At 44.3% G+C, this 17,432-nt stretch overlaps 1 protein-coding gene across 1 annotated transcript in view; it reads left to right on the top strand.

Moving 5' to 3' along the window:
* The window catches only part of IGFBP5 (insulin like growth factor binding protein 5), a 42,913-nt gene extending 35,040 nt beyond the window's left edge, over positions 1 to 7,873 (top strand). The window contains exon 4 of the mRNA XM_063116707.1: positions 191 to 7,873. Coding sequence (XP_062972777.1) covers positions 191 to 322 — 132 coding nt within the window. The 3' untranslated portion in view covers positions 323 to 7,873. The remainder of the gene's footprint in view (positions 1 to 190) is intronic.
* The last annotated feature ends 9,559 nt before the right edge of the window (positions 7,874 to 17,432 follow it).

The raw sequence follows: 17,432 nt of genomic DNA, 5'->3' as shown, positions 1-17,432 counted from the left end.
AACCTGAACAACCCAACAATAAACCATAGGTTCTGAAAAATAAGCCACACCGCATGTGTGGGTTAGCCTGCTGTGTGAACCCAGCCATTGTCTTGTAGGGAAGCGGAGTGTGTGGGGGGGGGGGGCTAATTATCCCAGCTCCTCCCTCTCACTGTTTTATCTTTTGGGTTTGTTTGTTCCTCCTCTGCAGTGCAAGCCATCTCGGGGCCGGAAACGTGGGCTGTGTTGGTGCGTGGACAAGTATGGACTGAAGCTGCCGGGAAGTGATTACGTAGCTGGAGACCTCCAGTGTCACAACTTTGATAGTGGCAACACTGAGTGAATGACCCCTCTTGCCTCTCCCTGCCAGAGCCCTTCCCCACCCATCACCTACCCCACACCTCACGGCGCCCCAAGAGACCGATTCCTTTCATCTCATTTAAGAAACTGAGGACCTCGGAATCTGTAGCGTGTCATCAGCCTCTCTCAATGGCAAAGGCAGAGACTAAAGGAGAAAAGGCAACACGTTAAGCCAAAAAAAGAAAAAAAAGAAAAAGGGAAGATGATGATGATGATGATGATGAAGAAGAAGAAGGAGACGATGATGACGACGATGATGACAACAAGCCAGCCACCTCCCTTGGGACATGGCCCTAAAAGAACCTCAAAGGCCACTTTGCTTGCACCCAACTCCACACTGCCACCCAGACAGCACTGACGTAGGAAGCTCTAAGAAGCACTTGAATTACGTTTTCTTTTCTCTTTTCTTCAATTTTGTGGGTCTAAAACCTTTCAGATTTGAAAAGTGTGTAGTTTAACCAGCAGAATCCTAGGACAAGCAGGCCTCTCACTTATAGATACAGATATTCTGGCATGTTGCTTTAAAAAAAAAACACTTCATTTTTTAGGCCCTCTCCCTTACCCCAGGATGCAACTTTATTTGCTCTTGTGCGCACGCACACTCTCTGGTCTTCTTTTTAATAAAAGGAAATGGTCAGAGAACAACAGAACCAACAGCAGGATAAAGCAAAGCCAATCATTAAGAATCCAAAGCTTTCTGTTCCCATTGACTAGTCCCCATGGGCAGTAAGTAAGCGGTTTGACCTGGTTATTTAAGGTGTCATTGTACAGCCCCTTCCTATGTAAATACAGATGTGTGCACCTGTTTGCTCTTTGTTGAACATGCCCCTTTGCTTAAGGCAGAGCCCTTTGATTTTTATCATGGGTGAAGGCCTAGAAGCTCCTTTGGAGTGAATTGTGAACCTCAAAGGTGCTCAAGGTTGTGTGTATTTGTAGGCCCAAGTTGGAAGTAACACTGTGTCAGGTCGCCTGCAGGCCCTAAATGCATACCTTTTTCATGGCTTATGTAAACAAACCTGCAGATTTCCACATCCCTGATAGGCTAGGAAATATTATCACCCTCTGCCTTTCTGTTGTAAGGATGAGGGGTGCGTGGAAACACAACTGATATTTCACTCTAATAACCAAAACGTTGTCCTTCGCACGGACCATCTCAAGAGGTTAGTTCATGATTTATAAAATCACACCTACTAGAAATGTAAACTTGATCCATAGCCAGATAAATGTTTTACCAACTTCCACTTGTCTATGGAATGTCTGGATGTCTCAGTAGACAGAGGCCTCTGCTCTTTCAAAGTGTACTTGAGGAACCGGCTGTGAGTAGGTTGCCACCTTTTTTTCCTGACAGGGGCTCTGGATCTTTTAGTGGTTACTTGGCGAGCAGGAATTCAATAAGCGTGGTGGGGAAAGCAACGTCTCTTTAATTTCTGGCTGTTGTGCCACTGCGAAAGGCGCAGAGCCTCTGTCTGGAAAGGGAAAAGTACTAACTCGAGCTGTGAGAACAAACAGAATGGCACATATAAACTGCCTGCAGAAACCTTTGGTTTGACAGCTTTCATATTCAGCTTTCATATTCAGGCTTGGGCAGACCACTAAAGCCTTTTTATTGTTATTATTGCTGTTGTTGTTAACATTTTGAACTCCTTGGTATGCTTCCATGGACAATGCCATGACAAGGGTCTTTCTGTGCCCATGACGATGAATGAGAATGCACAAAAACAACTGCAACGCCGATGGAACGTCCATCGCTAACGTTGGAGGAATCGCTGAAATAGTAACCATTCGGAAGCATCAGGCCACTTGCAATTGGCCCGAGGGTGCAAAAGAAGTGGAACTGTTAGCGATTGTTCCCTCCTAGAGGAGGTCTCCAAAGGACTTGATGACCTGGGGTGGCTGGCTGCACGCACTTCCAGACCATGCGCTAATCAGAAGCATGGAGACAGAGAGACACACAGAGAGACAAAGACACAGAGAGAGAGAGAGAGAGAGAGAGACGCTTTCCTGTGGCAGGCAAAGAAAGCCTGCGTTGCCTGCGGAGCAGTGGGAAAAAGTGCCATTGATAGGAGGACCCGAAGGACACCCACGACACACAACACACACACACACACACACACTACTAGCACAGATGAAAGGGAAATAAGGAATCTTCCTGGCAGAATGGCCACTGCATGAAAGTGACTGTGGTGGTGCGTTTTGCTCCATATACACACCCCTTTACCATCCATCATGTTCAGCTCCAGAACAAAGCTAAAAAGCCTACCATAGCTGTCCTTGCTGAGAATGTGAGAATTGGCCAGAAGATCTGAATCAGGGAATCAATATTTGGCAGTCTCATTTTATGGAGCATTGGGGAGAGGTTTCTCTACCTTTGGAGGTGCAGAGACCTGGAATTATTAGGGTGGAAACAAAAAAAAAAAATCCTCCCAAGGTAAAAGCTTTCAAAGTCTGATTGTTAGGGGTAGAATTCCCACCACAAATTTCAACAATGCAAACAAAATCCACTCTGTTTTTTGACCCATATCTTGATCTTTGATCCAGATATTTGTTAAGTTCAAATTTCCAGAGATGTGGAAAATTGCCTCTAGGTATTCCATCTGTCCCTTTCCCTCCCCTGGGCTTTGGCAGCAGTAATGAGACATTTATACATTTACTCCTCAGAGTTGGAGCTAAACCTACAATGTGCTCCTGTCCAACAAAAAAACGAACTGTGCTTTGACTGGGGCATTTGCTACTATAACAGCTGTCCCCCAGCCCTGATTTAGGCTGTGGAAAGGTGAAAATGCCCCTTTATTACCTGCCTTTGGGTTGTGTCCTGATGGGATGGTTTAGCTATGCTTCTTGGCTTAACTGGATAGGCTTTGGGGTGCTCTGCTGACTTTGGGCTAGGTCCATATTTAGTCCTACTTATGGTAAACCTATTGAGTCAAATTCTTCTCGATTTCGATGGATTTACTCTAAGTATGACTAAATCAGGATCCAAATCAGGATCCAATCAGTTGGAACAACCAGAACAACCCTAACCAATTGGCTTCTTCCCAATTCCCTGGAAACAAGCATGGTACAGTCCACTTACACCAATCAAGGGAGCGCCTATCGGCCGGGAGGAGAAATGCCTACCAATTTAAAGGTTCGATACAAGGGTTCCACGAATGGACATATGTGCCACAAATAGGATGCAAATTTGTGGTAATGATGAAAGGGAGGGCAAGTACCCAAGATGCCTTCTTTTGCCAGAAATAGCCACAAACTAATGTCCATGCAGGAGACCTATGTGGGGCATCTGGGCGATCCCTGAGATTTTTTGTCAATCAAGAGGAAAGAAATCATGCAAAGATTTCTCCTTCTCTGGCAATAGCTTTCAGCGTGGTTGACTCGTAGAAGCTGATAAATCACTTGTCTTAGATTTGATGGCATGGGAAAGGTCCTGTCCACATCCCTCCTTCCCCATAAAACAGGGGTGGGCAACACATGGCCCACGGAGTGCCAAAATGTCAGTGGCAAATCGGCAATTTCAGCACTTTTGTTATTTGTTTTTGGGGTGCATCCTGTGGACTGCAGCCTGCGCTGATGGTCTAAAATGGCCTCTGGGCCTCTAGAAGTTGCTCACCCCTGCCATCGAAGATTATGGAGACAACCCTAAAGCCACACACAGGTCTCTTAGCCATACACAGCCAGGATAATAGCCAGGATTCCAAGAAGGGGAGATCTAAAGTGTCATCAAAGTCATTTGATGTGGGAACCCCCCAAATGAACAGCCATAAAGACCCGTTGTTAATGGCCAAGCCAGTAGGTGACGTAAGGCTTTAAACTGCCCCTGCCATTTCCAGGAGGTAACTCCTTCAGGGAATTCCTGCGGTCCTCCAGCATAGATGTGTCTGGTTCTAGACCGAGCAACAAAATGGCCCCACAAGACCTGGTGATATCTATGCTAAATCAGAGCTCACACAACTGGCTTCTGAGCTATTTGAAGGTGGTGGTTCAAATGGGCCCCATTATGAATGAAGGTGAGGCTTCCAAAAGTTGCATTGGGGTCATTTTGCTCACTCCCCAGTAGATGCAGTGCGCTTTCTTCCATGTGTCAGTAGTACATGGGACATTTCCAAGCCAGGATGGCTATGGGCTGGAGAGAAGCAGAAGGCTTCCATTGCTTAGGGTTTTAAAACAACCAACCTATATTGTTAAATGTATATTAAACAGGAGGAAGGGATGTGTGGAGAGGTAAATATATAATCTACGTAGCATATAAGGGGCAGGAGTTGTGCTGGGCACATGAAAGGAAAGGCACTGGGGCAAATTTACACTGCAAACTTACACTGGCTCTGTAGCTGTTTGATAGCCAGGACTTTCCCCCAAAGCATGACGGGAACTATAATTTGCTAAGGATGCTGAGAATTCTGTTGGGAGACTCCTAGGTCTCCCTCCTAAACTACCCTGGGGAGAAGGAAGACCCTTAAAGCAGTGTGAGTCTGTAGTGCAAATACGCCTTTAACTGCATAAGATGAAAAAATGTTACTAAAATCCCTCTCCCTTCCCAAACAGTGGAGAGAGTCTCTTGGCCCTCCTCCTGAATTGGTTTCACCCCAAACCATCTTTCTTTCTTTCTTTCTTTCTTTCTTTCTTTCTTTCTTTCTTTCTTTCTTTCTTTCTTTCTTTCTTCCTTCCTTTCTTCCTTCCTTCCTTCCTTCCTTCCTTCCTTGTTATGTATCTTTTTGTTATTTCCTGGAACTTGAAAACATTTCGCTCCATACAAAATAAGAGTCCTTCTTAGGCAGTACACCAGCAGAGAGGAACATGTGACCACCCAGATGTTCCTGGACTGCAATTCCCATGATCCCTCACTATTAGCTATTAGGGCTGATGGGAGTTGCAACCCAATAACATCTGAAGGGGACACAGAGATAGCCTCTTGACCTTCCATCTCTCTCTCTCTCTCTCTCTCTCTCTCTCTCTCTCTCCCACACACACACACACAGTATGTGTGTGTGTGTACAATCAGGAGAGGTGACTCAGAGTGGGTAATATTGACACCTATGTGTAGACTTCAGCCACTAGAAGGCCAATCCCTCTAGATTAACTACAGCAGCACTCAAAAGTTAGCTGAAAGGCAGGGAAGCCACTGCCCTAACCCATGCAAAGTTACTACTGTTCTAGCAGCATCCCTTTCTGAGATTGGACTTAGGAAGGGTAGAAGATCTTTCCAAGCCTGGGTGTCAGTTGCTTCCTATAGAAGGCTCCACCAAGGCCATGTCCCATCAGCAAAAAAGGCTAACTTTGCTGTGCTTGAACCAAAAGTGGGATGGCAGCTCAGTATGTCTTTAAGAGGACTCCAGCTAACCACCGGCATGACCTTGGCTGAGTTTGATCACTGTCTAGGAGCACTGAAAAAGTGCAGTACAATCAGGCTAGTGAAAATCCTGGGGAGCACTGAAGGCTGCAAAAGATGCAAAACAGCTAGAAACTAAGAACTTGTGGGAAACCTTTTTCTTTTCCCCAACCTGTAACTTTTGAATCACTAATGTAAGAAAGTATGGGAGAACAAAATCTGTTTGAAATGAGGCTAGTTTAAACAAAAACCACAGCAAAGGCAGTTCTGAACCTTCTTACTCAAGGGCCATCCATCCATAAGTCTTTGCTCTTTACACCACCTACCAACCCTTCATCTCCAAGTCCATTTGCCTATTATGAGTCACTGGATTCAGTGCTCATTTCTGGCAACTCATCCTCCAAGGTCTCCTTGACCATAAGCCACTGGTGAGGGTCACACATCCCAGCATCTAAATAATGATGGTGACGACATTGCAGAAATAGCAATTGTGCTGTTATAACCCGTCACCATCTCAGCTTGAAACATGGCATCCTTGCCATAAAATGAACAGCTTTCCCTCCCTCTGGCTCGCCAATATGGACAGGATCCAACACTGATGCAACTCTTTCCATCAGCAGAACTGTGTGGAGGGCAATTCTTGCTGCAGCCCCCTGCCCCACATAGATATCCTCAAAAGCCGTTGTTCCCAAGGACTGGGAAACCTTTGAAAGGCTTTTCTTTTCTTTTTTGTGCTGCATGGAGAATTGCAGTGGGCAGGGGACGAAATGCCCACCACATTTAAGCCTATATGACTAAAAATGATCTTCTCTTCACATGCATGTGCTCCCCAAAAGAAAACAGGCTACATTAACTAGTGAGGCAGATGAATATCACTGAGGTCAGGCCCTACCATTAGGCAGAATGAGGCAGCTGGTCTTGGGTGTCAGGAAAGGACAGCAAATTGTTAGGATTTTTTTTCTTAATTAATTGTTGTATTTTTACTGCCAGGGAGAGGCATTTTGGGGGATTTTCTGCCTCAGGTGCCAAAATAACTTGACCTGCCTTGGGTACTAAGCACCTTAATAGGGAGGGAGGGGAAATGACACACCACTTTGCTTCTCTGCCTCAACAGCAAACCGTCGCAGGCCGGCCTGCTCAGGATACAATCTCCATAGCTGACAAAGGAGAAAAGGCCTCTTTCGATTTTCTTCAAAGACAGAAACCGTCCTGTCCGAGTAATGCATGAGGATGAGGCGAGGCGGAAACAATAAACAACAAAGCAGTGGGGACGCTGTCCCTTCAGGGGCAGTTGCACAGCGAAAGTGCAGAAGAGGTTTCGGGGGCAGTTTTCACAAGGGAAATTGTTCAAGGAAGCATTGGGTAAGCTCTAGTCTCCAAAGCAGTGTTCAGTCTCCACATTTGCAGGTGGGAATCAAGAGCGTATCCAGATGCAGTGGTCCCCACTGCAGCTGATGTAGCCCTAGATAAACAATAACACCCAGAGGAGCGAAGGCCTGCTTTCAAGCTGAGATATTCCTTGCCAGTGCTGCTGTGGACAGTTCTATTTTGAAACCACTAGTACAAAAGCATATTGCACTATTTCTCCTCTCTCTTTCTCTCTCTCTTTCCTCCCTAACAGAGCATCTATAACGTGAGCAGTTGACAGGTCACTGGAGGACCAGGCCACCTTCCTGGCATGAGTATCTGGCCTAATGCTCAAGGGGGCGGGGCTTGCATCCCTCCACTTCCGACTCCGCCCTCTCCAAGCCCCTCCCACAGCACCACGGGGAACAGCTCTGCGACAGTGCAGTTCTCCCCCATGACAGCACAGTTCACAACACACATGATTCCGAGTTTCCTGCCTGGTTATAATCATTACGCAAAATTACTCGACACATTTTACAGTAGCTTTGAATAGCTTTACATACATACAGTAAGTAGCTCAATGGATTTTTTTGTTTTGTTTTTCTTTTGCAGTAAACAACAATATTCATACTCTTACCGGTGGGGGAGGGGGGTTTAAAAAGCAGTTTGTGAAAAACTGACAATGGAGGAGGAGTGTAATGCTCTGTTTAGCATTTTGTACTTAAAAAAAAAAGAATCTCACATTTTATTAAAAAAGTGAAGATTGCTGTATACTATTTATTCAACTTATAATTTATGTTACTCTTTGATCTTTGTCTTTTCTAATGACAAAGCATTTATTTAATAAAGTTATGCATTCAGTTAGCTTGTGTGCATGGCCTGGAGAATGTCTGTGTATGCTGGATGAATGTTCCGCCAACTTTATTCTAAGGGAGACAACTAGCAAAGTGCCCATCACTGGAGTTTGTGAGGACAGAAGGCTTGTACATAGCAAAAACCATGGAGGCAGTGATATGCCTCATGGCACAGCCAACCCTATTCTTGTCAGTGAGAGCCTGGCCAGTTTCACCCTCACAACAGTGCCCCCACCTCCTTTTCTGCATAGGAGATCATGGCACCCATTCCTTTATATGGGAGAGGGCAAACAGTGCAGTTGGGTACATCTTTAGATGGGAGCTAAACCTACACCAAAGTTGCAACCCTCTCTCATAATACTAGAACCCGGTGTCATGCCATGAAGGTGATTGATGGTAAATTCAGAACAGAGAAAAGAAAGAACGATAGCCACCAATTTGGATGGCTTTAAAAGGGAAGTGGATAAATTCTTGGAGGAGAAGGCTGTCAAAGGCTAGTAGTACTGATGGCCATGTGCTACGTCCAATAGCAGAGGCAGTATTCTTACATGCACCAGTTCTTGGGGAACATTATTATTATTATTATTATTATTATTATTATTATTATTATTATTAATTTATATAGCACCATCAATGTACATGGTGCTGTACAGAGTAAAACAGTAATGGGTGGGAAGGTTCTGTTGCACTGTGGGTCCCTGGTTGACAGCTGGTTGGCCACTATGTAATAATAATAATAATAAAAATATTTCTTACCCACCTCTCCATTCTGATTGAGGCAGAGAACAAGAGTAAATATAAAATACATAAAACTGAATTAAAAAGAATATACATTGTTAAAAACATCCATTCTAAAACATCTTAAAATTCCACTGGATAGGCTTGCTGGAAGAGATCAGTCTTTATAGCTTTCTTGAATGCTAATAGACTGTTAAGTTGATGTGTCTCCTCCGGCAGGCCATTCCACAGTCCGGGAGCATCAGAAAAGAATGTCCACTGGGTAATACTTGTCAGCCTAACTATGACTCATTGAAGTAGATTCTTCCCAGAGGACCTGAGTGTGTGGGGCAGATTGTACGGGAGAAGACAATCCCACAGGTAACCTGGACCCAAACCATGTAGGGCTTTAAAGGTGATAACCAACACTTTATACTTCACCCAGAAACTAATTAGCAGCCAGTGAAGAGATTTTAAAACTGGTGTAATATGGTCATCCCTAGGTGCACCAGTGACCAGCCTGGCTGCCATATTTTGAAATAGTTGAAGTTTCCAGACTAGACACAAAGGTAGCCCTATGTAGAGCGCATTGCAGAAGTTGAGTGCATGTAAACAGAATGCTGGACTAGATGGACCCTTGGTCTGATCCAGCAGGGTTCTTCTTATGTTCTCATGGAATACCAGTAGGTGGAAGCTCAACCTATTCCACAGTGATCCCAGACACTGAGAGCTTCTCCACACAAGCAATTTATTGCACACAATTGTGACTGGTCACTCATTGAAGTTTGCTGGTTCTTTTCATGATGTCATCAACGTCCGATGTCTCTCTTGCTGTTTCCGGGAATCTATCATTTTATAAAGCCCTGAAAATGCAGCAGTAGATGGAAAACATGCTATGAAACATATGGGAAGGAAACATATGGAAAGCAACGGGTAAAACAAAGTGGGGAGATGTGTGTATTTTGCTGATCATTAAACTTGCAAAGAGTCCAGAAACAAAGCCCTGGTAAGGGTGCTGATTTTTGCTGGATGTGGAGAAGCCCTGAAAATCAGGTTTGTTTCTATCCAGAACATAGGAAACTGCCTAATACCACTTATCAGTATCGCCCATGCTGATTGAGAGCAGCTCTCTGGGGTCCCAGGCAGAAGTGGGTCTTTCCCATCACCTGCTCCCTGATTCTTTTGACTGACGATGCCAAAGATTGGATCTAGCACTTTCTGCGCTCAAAGTACATCCCCTGCTGCTGAGCTATGGTCTCTCTCCTATCCACACAGAAACACCCTTTCATCTTTCCTGGGCAGGATCTATACTACTGCTTTAAAGAGCTTTATAACAGTTATAAAGCGCTTTAACTGCTTTAAAGCGCTATAAAACTGTTATAAAGCGCTTTAAAGCAGTAGTGTAGATCCGGCCTTGGTCATGCTAGGGTATGATGGAATATTAGGAGTGGCTCTTATAGATGAAGATCCTGGATCTGAACCCCTGAGATCCTTTCCCTTAACTGCCCTGAACTCCTCTGATCAACAAGTACACCTATTGTGTGGGGAAGTTCAAAATCCACAAATATTCCCACTTTGGACATTTGTACTCCGACAACAAAGATTGCTTACAATCTTTATTTTTGGAGTACAAATGTCCAAATCCAAATATATTTCAAATGTGGTGGTGGTGGTGGTGGAATTCAGAAAGAAAACCCCCTAAACAGCAACCTACACTTTTAAAAGGTATGTGGAAATGCTGTCCCCATCCCCAAGAGAAAATTCCCCAAAATTCTCCCCCTTCCTGCAAAACAGGCAGGAAAAAATTGCCTCTTTTGCCAGGGGAAAAAAGTTCCCAAAAATAAGGGACAGGATTGGGCATAGCACTACTGGTCTACTCGGAAATAAGCCCCTGTGTGTTCAATACTAGGGCTTATCGCCAGCTAAAGGTATAAGATTGCAGCCTACATCTGCAAAGCACCTCCTCCATTCCATCTTAAGAGTGTTACAAACATCAGATGAGGCTTTTCCATAAGCTACTACCTTAGAGTAGATAGATGTGAACCTGTCCAGAATCTGGTGTCATTAACTTAGTGCCATTCACAGATCTTCATATGCTTCAGAAGCACCTAATTTAAAACACACACACACACACACACACACACACACACACACACACACACACACACACACTAATTATATCCAATATTAAAAAATTAAAATGGTAGCTGTTGTAATTTTACTTCTCACCAGATGAGGGCAGCACAGACCAGAACTATTCTCAAAACACCTGAATGGTGTGTCCTAGAAGAAAGCAGGAAGTTAAAGGGAGGCTCTGAACTGCAGATGCCTTCAGAGCAGGCTTCCCTAACTTGATGCCCTAACACAAAATCTGGTATCTGTTGCAGAACTTCATATCTTAAAACCTCAGCTAACATTAGAGCCAGAAAAGTATTTTTAGAGAAGCTTATTTTGGTCAGAAATTAGAGCAAAATCGAGCTTCCAGGAATCAGTGCATGGGGCACAAGTCAACATCCCTTTCTAGTGGTAGTATCATGCAGACAGGTCAGAGTAACATTTTCTTACCTCACTTTCAACACAACGTGATTATTCCCATTTTACTGATGCCAAACTGAGTCAAAGGGCAAACTAGGTATGACACTGGAAATATATGAATGCCATCTCAAATATCTTCTTTTCTGAAAGAAGCTAGAGACAGCATGGATTTGGACTGGTTCACAAGGAGGAAGTCAGCCCTTTCCCTCTGTGCCAGTTCTCTGGTGCATAGTGGAGTGTATTGGACTAGAATTGAATTCAAATTCCCATTCAGCCACAAGCCTCACTGGGTGACCTTGAGCTATTCCCTCTCTCTGAGCCTGACCTACCTCACAGGGTTATTGTGATGATGTAATGTTACCATTCTCCAGCAATCGGAAGAAAATATACACTCATCTGTATGGTTTTTTTCCCCTCTGAGCCTAATAGCAATTTGGAGGGGGTAGGGGAAGCTGTATTACGGAGCTCCCGGCAATAGGATGTGCAGAAAGGGTTGGGTTTTTTTTAACTTTCCTCAGTGCCATAATTCAGCTCCAAATGAGGTGGGGGTGACTTTACACACACACACACACACACACACAGAGAGAGAGAGAGAGAGAGAGAGAGAGAGAGAGAGAGAGAGAGAGAGAGAGAGAGAGAGACTTTGGAGATGTATTCACATATCTCTGGGATCACATCTAGCTTGGTCATAAGATATAATGATTTGTGCAGGGTAGCCCAGCGCTTCCATGGCTGAGCTCTGATTTTTATCCATGTCTGCTAGATCCACCTGCTGAATGGAAGGGCCATGGCTTAGTGGTAAAGCAAATGCGTTGAATATCATTAGGGGTTTGGTGAAGGTAAGCCACACAGGAGCCCTTCCAACTCCTGTAATTCTTGACTCTGCCAAACAAAACATTCTTCAAAACATCCATACCAGAGCTACTCACGATCAGCTTATTTACTCCAGTGTAAGCTTGCATGACCCCGATTGGGACCATGGTGATCTGGGAGGGAGGAATGTGATTTATTTTATTTGTTTTATTATTACATTGATACCCTGCCTTCTTTTCCTCTTACGAGGAACCTGAGGCAGCTTACATGGTCCTCCTCCTCCTCCTCTCCATTAGATGCTCACAACGGCCCTGTCAGGTAGGCTAGGCTAAGCATAAGTGACTGGCCCAAAGCCACCCAATGAGCGTCATGGCACAGTAGAGACTAGAACCCAGATCTCCAGAGTCCCAGTCCAACACTCTAACCATTGCACCACACCAGCTATTGGTGTGGTGTAATCTCAGGGGATTTCATCTTTCTCCTCACCCTTCCATTTTCATCCCGAAATTTTACACGTACACAAACACCGGGGCGGGGCGGAGGGGGTGTTAAAAAAAAGAGGGGGAAAATCTCCATTGATTCCATAGTCTAGCTAATTTGCTGCCTTCGGATGTGGTGGAGGATGAGGCTGTCCCATTGCTAGTGTTGAAGCAAGATTCAAGGGCCACTCCAGTTAGTTTTTGTACATGGATTAGGATGGGGTACCACTACCATCTTGTCTTTGGCCTCAGGCAGAAAAATGTCTTGGACCAACCATGACTGGCAGAGGGTCTCCAAGGTCTAAGGCACAAATCTTTCTGGGCCTCTTTATACTAGCCTAGATGGGCCAATGTTTTGATTCAGTTCAAGGCCATTTGGGGCCTCTGCCTGAGACCTTGGATGCAGTGGAGGCTGGCGGCTCCAGTGTCAGTAGGACAGTGAATCCTCTCCGGGTTTCATTCAGACCCCTTGGAGCACCTTGCATAGCTTCTTTAGAGTTCTGACTGAAACCCAGAGTGGGTTCACCAATCCCACTGACATCAGATCCACCAGCCTCCACTGCTTGGATGGTGTCCTGAGATTCTTCAACTGGAGGTGCCAGAGACTGAACTTGTGACCTTCTGGTTGCAAAGCAGATGCTCCACCACTGAGCTACGGTCCTTCCCAATTAATGTGTTCCATATTAAGGCTGCAGTCTGACTTATGCGCACGTCCTAGGAAACGCATCTCATTGGACGCAGTATAACCGAGCAAGCATGCACAGCGGTAAGGATTAAATCAAACGGTCATTCTTTCTAGGGTACCAGATTGTTTTATGGAAGATGTACAAAAAATGTTCTCCATGTGCTCAGACAACTGGAGAGAGAATGCCATGGCGTCCAAACAATACCCGGGACCCCACCCCCTCCAGGGTAGCTTACATCGCTATCCGCAGGGTCTAAATTTCCTTGTGATGATTAGAACAAAAGGGCAGGTAAGGGGTCACCAATGATGCTGTGATTGATGCAGCTTAGCAAAGTAGCACTGTGCTCTCAACAACTCTCCAAGTCATCACAACAGAAGCACAGCGCAGAGGCCTGAAAAATAACACCACTTCAATCCTTTGAACAAAGGAATAACACAAAATTATGGGTGATCCCCATGGAAAGAAATCTCTCTTTTCATTTCAGAAGGCATGGTTTTTGGTGCCCTGGACAGAACTGTCTAGCCAGAAAGTGGAGACAGGACCGTGGCAAAGTTTGCTCTCATATCTTTCATGTTAACAACAAGGAATGATTATTATTATTTTTAGTCTCCAACAGAATGGAATATTTCAGTCTGCCCTTGTTAGGCTTTTCCAAAGGAACTTCTGTGCTAGCCAAGGCAAATGTATTTATAACTCATGGCTTTGGTTTGAAGAATTTGCTCCATGTCCCCTCTCTGTTCCTTTGATTAATTAATATCAAGAGAAGAACATTTCCTTCTTATGGGCTGGATGCAAAGCAACCTGTTTGATTGCCATTCTGGTGACCCACCTGGATTCTGAATTATAGCCCCTCCCCTCTGCCACCTCTGAATCCAGAAACTTGGCTATATAGAACATGAACAGGGGAAACATCTTCCCAAGAGCCAATATGGGTTTTCATAAAACCTCAGCTGGATATTCAAGGGTCCTGATCATTCCGCAATATAAATGCCACACAAATCAACATTTCCTTCCTTGCTTTTCCCTTGGTCTTCACAGGCTAGCTATAAATAAGGCAGAAGAGTACTCAAGAATCTAGATTAATGCATTCATGGAAATGGGGAGAGACGGGGGTGAAGAGGAATACTAGATCTCTAAGAGGCACCTCCAGTTTCTGTTGACTGTGTGTTTCAACAGCACTGGAGTTGCGGTGGTTTTTTTTAATGCATTTTATTTTGTGGTGGGAAGATGAAAGGTTTCAAAAGATGACAAAATTATGAATTTGGCAGTGAATCCACTGTGTTCCTCTTGGACTAGACACCTCAGAGGAGAGGGGTTTTTATTTTTGTTTTGTTTTTGCATTTATTCAACAACACTGGACATAGTGTTGTTGAACAAATGCATAGTGCAGTTGCATCCCCATGAACAGAGTGTTCGTTTAGACTAAACTAATCTACTCCCATTTTTGTATTCTGTCTCCACAGGTATCAGCAACCAACTAAATTTATATGGGGAAAAATACCTGCCAAGTTTCCATCAGCTTTCTCAGCTTTAAAATGGCGGCTGACTGCTAACCTCTTTCTGTCTTTCACCAATTGTGCAGAGTGACTAGCTGATTGCTAATGATTGCAGACATTTGGGAGGGCTTCTAGGCAGACAGTTCCTAGAGCTAATAAATCATTGCTCTTCTGCTGTAAGTACACATAGGCTGGGTTCAGATGACATGATAAGTAACAGGGGAGTAAAGAGTCAATCATCCGTTGTGTTGCTTATCTTGTCGTGCGGGGAGGGACACACACAATGGGCATACAACTCACGGTGCGCTATTTTTTCCATTTAACCCACGGAGAAAAACAACAGGCTGCTCTGTAGCTTATCCGAAGAACCGTTAATTAAAATGTCATATGGTGGGCTCTGTTATGTGTACCATGTGTTATTTCTATTGGCCATAGAGTTCTCTGGCAGGAACGGCCGAAAGCGCCCCGGCCACTCCTGTAGAGCCGGCAGAACTTGATGGGTTAGGGCCAGGAGGACTGAGGGAGGAGCACCAGCCATCCAGGACAACAGGACTTTCAGCTGCACGACTGGGGTGGGGTCGGGGACCATGTCATGTGGGGAGTACTGGCAACATAACACACGGTGAGTTGCCTGTTGCCTAAAGTGTCGTCTGAACTCAACCATAGAATTGTCATTAATTTCCCACAGTATATGGAGAAATTGTGCTTTTTCTGTATGTACACCCTACTATGTTCTGCCCACACCAGTGCCTTAAATAAACACTACTCTTTCATCTTCTTAAAGGGGCATGGTTTTGATGCAAGCAGTGATTTGTCAGGCAGCTAAACCTATCTCAGTTCAAAACAACACGCACTATACCCTTTGTAGTAGATGCCATTTTTATCATTTATTTATTTATCTGTTTTAAATCAATCTTAAGTGGAGTTAAAGCATTTTCCCAGCTATATTTTTTTTTAAAAAAATAGCAAAATACCACTTCAATGAAAGTGTTCTAGTGCCATACCATTACAATGCTGTCATGCAATATATATTTTCAAAAGATGAGAGGATGGAGACTTTCCAATCACTGCCATATGACTGGTTAATGGCAGGCTTACCAGATACAAAAGAGGGCAGGGCTCCTGCAGCTTTAAATGTTGTGATGAAGAGGGAATTTCACCAGGTGCTGCATGCATACAAAGGGCACCTGCTGAAATTCCCCTTTTAATATAACTGTTAAAGATACAAGAGCCCCGTCCTCCTTTCCATATGTCACCGAGGCCATACCTTTTAAGACCTGACAAAAGATTGTTGATAGCGGTGAGGGAAAACATCTGCCAAAGAAAGTTTATCACCCACCTTTGCAATCTCTCACATCTGCTTTTGGTTTCTAGGGTGTGGGGTGGGGAAATATACACAGAACTGCATGGCATGTATAGTTTCAGCCACAGTGTAATGGCAGACTGCTGTTAATGCATGTGCACTCGAGATGCAATGCGCCTTCACATGAGTTTCATTTTGAGTGACAGAAGGGGCTGACAAGTGAAGAATGGCAACTCTACTGAGGAACACTTTAAAAAAGAAGGCATCCTCCAAAGGGAAAATAGAGGTAGTTATTTCCCAGGGAAAGGTATCAACAAAGAAGCTTTGGTGAATATCCATTGGATCCTATTGTATATCGCTTTATAAATCAGCACTCGATCACTCATTGAATGTTCAAACTGAAAAGCAATTGTGTGAGAGTTGTGGGGATATGGAAGTTCTGCCTGCAGCATTTCGATATATGACACAGGGCATTCCCACATGCATGTTGCCACTGGATGCTGTAGTCATCAAGTGATAAACCTGCAAGTTGGAGAGTGACATCATTTATTGCACGCTCATTACTGGGCACTCACAGATTTTTGCGGGTCTTATTCAAGATGTCGTCTGCCTCCCGTGCGTCTCCGACCCCCTCGAGCCTTCTTCCCGTGACAAAAAAAGCCCTGGTAAGTCAGATTTATTTTTAGAGACAGAATTTGCCGTTCTCTCCTGCTGTGCGCAGAAGAAGCGGCACAATAAAAATGGGCCACTGAATGGGCCACGTGGACGTTGTTTACTTCCTCTTTCTCATGGAGAAGAAAGAGCAGCAAAAACAGAGGCGGGAAAGCAACAGTAGGGAACCGTGATTTCCCCCCTTCTGATGGAGCTCTAAAGCAGCTCTTAATTATGTGCACACACATACATGCCATGTGCTTTTCTTGCTTTTCCCGCCAATAACCAGTCAAAGCCATCTTCAGCCTGGATGTTTTCTGAATTCTGGGAAGTTGGTGGATCAGTAGGATGAAACTGTTTTTGAAAAAACTATCTCCCAGATGCTTTGAGCTTGCTTGGTTATGCCCACATCACTACAGTGCATACCAGAGCAGAGAAAGGAACAGGGTGACCTTTTAAAATTAAGTACTCTAATTGGGGGGAAATGGGTTCCATTGAAAGCGCCAGCTTGCCTATTCTTTTCCTAAATCTAGTGATATTTCAACATCCAAGAAGCAATGGAAGAGGAAATATTCCTTGGTAAGGAAAGGAAAGATGGAGGGAAATGCCCTTGATAAACATTTTCAGTTAATAAATTCCATTTTTCTTATAAAATTGGGCATGCCAAGTCTTGAAAAGGGGAAAATATTTCACATAACTCTGAAAGCTGTGTGTCTAAAAGGTTTGCTATGGTCTGGTCTGAGCAGCTCTTTCCATAACCCTGGGCAGGACTGGAGAGAGCCCATCCACCCAAAACCTTGGATGTTTAGCTTCATGCTCTTTCACTACTTAGCTTAAGTCAGTAGGAGTTGTAATATATGTATGTACCTGTTCCAGCAGGCACATGAAC

The sequence above is a fragment of the Elgaria multicarinata genome, chromosome 2 (genome assembly GCF_023053635.1).
Source record: "Elgaria multicarinata webbii isolate HBS135686 ecotype San Diego chromosome 2, rElgMul1.1.pri, whole genome shotgun sequence".
Taxonomy (NCBI): domain Eukaryota; kingdom Metazoa; phylum Chordata; class Lepidosauria; order Squamata; family Anguidae; genus Elgaria; species Elgaria multicarinata.
Note: the sequence above shows the minus strand (reverse complement) of the source record. Positions and strands in the feature narration are given on the sequence as shown.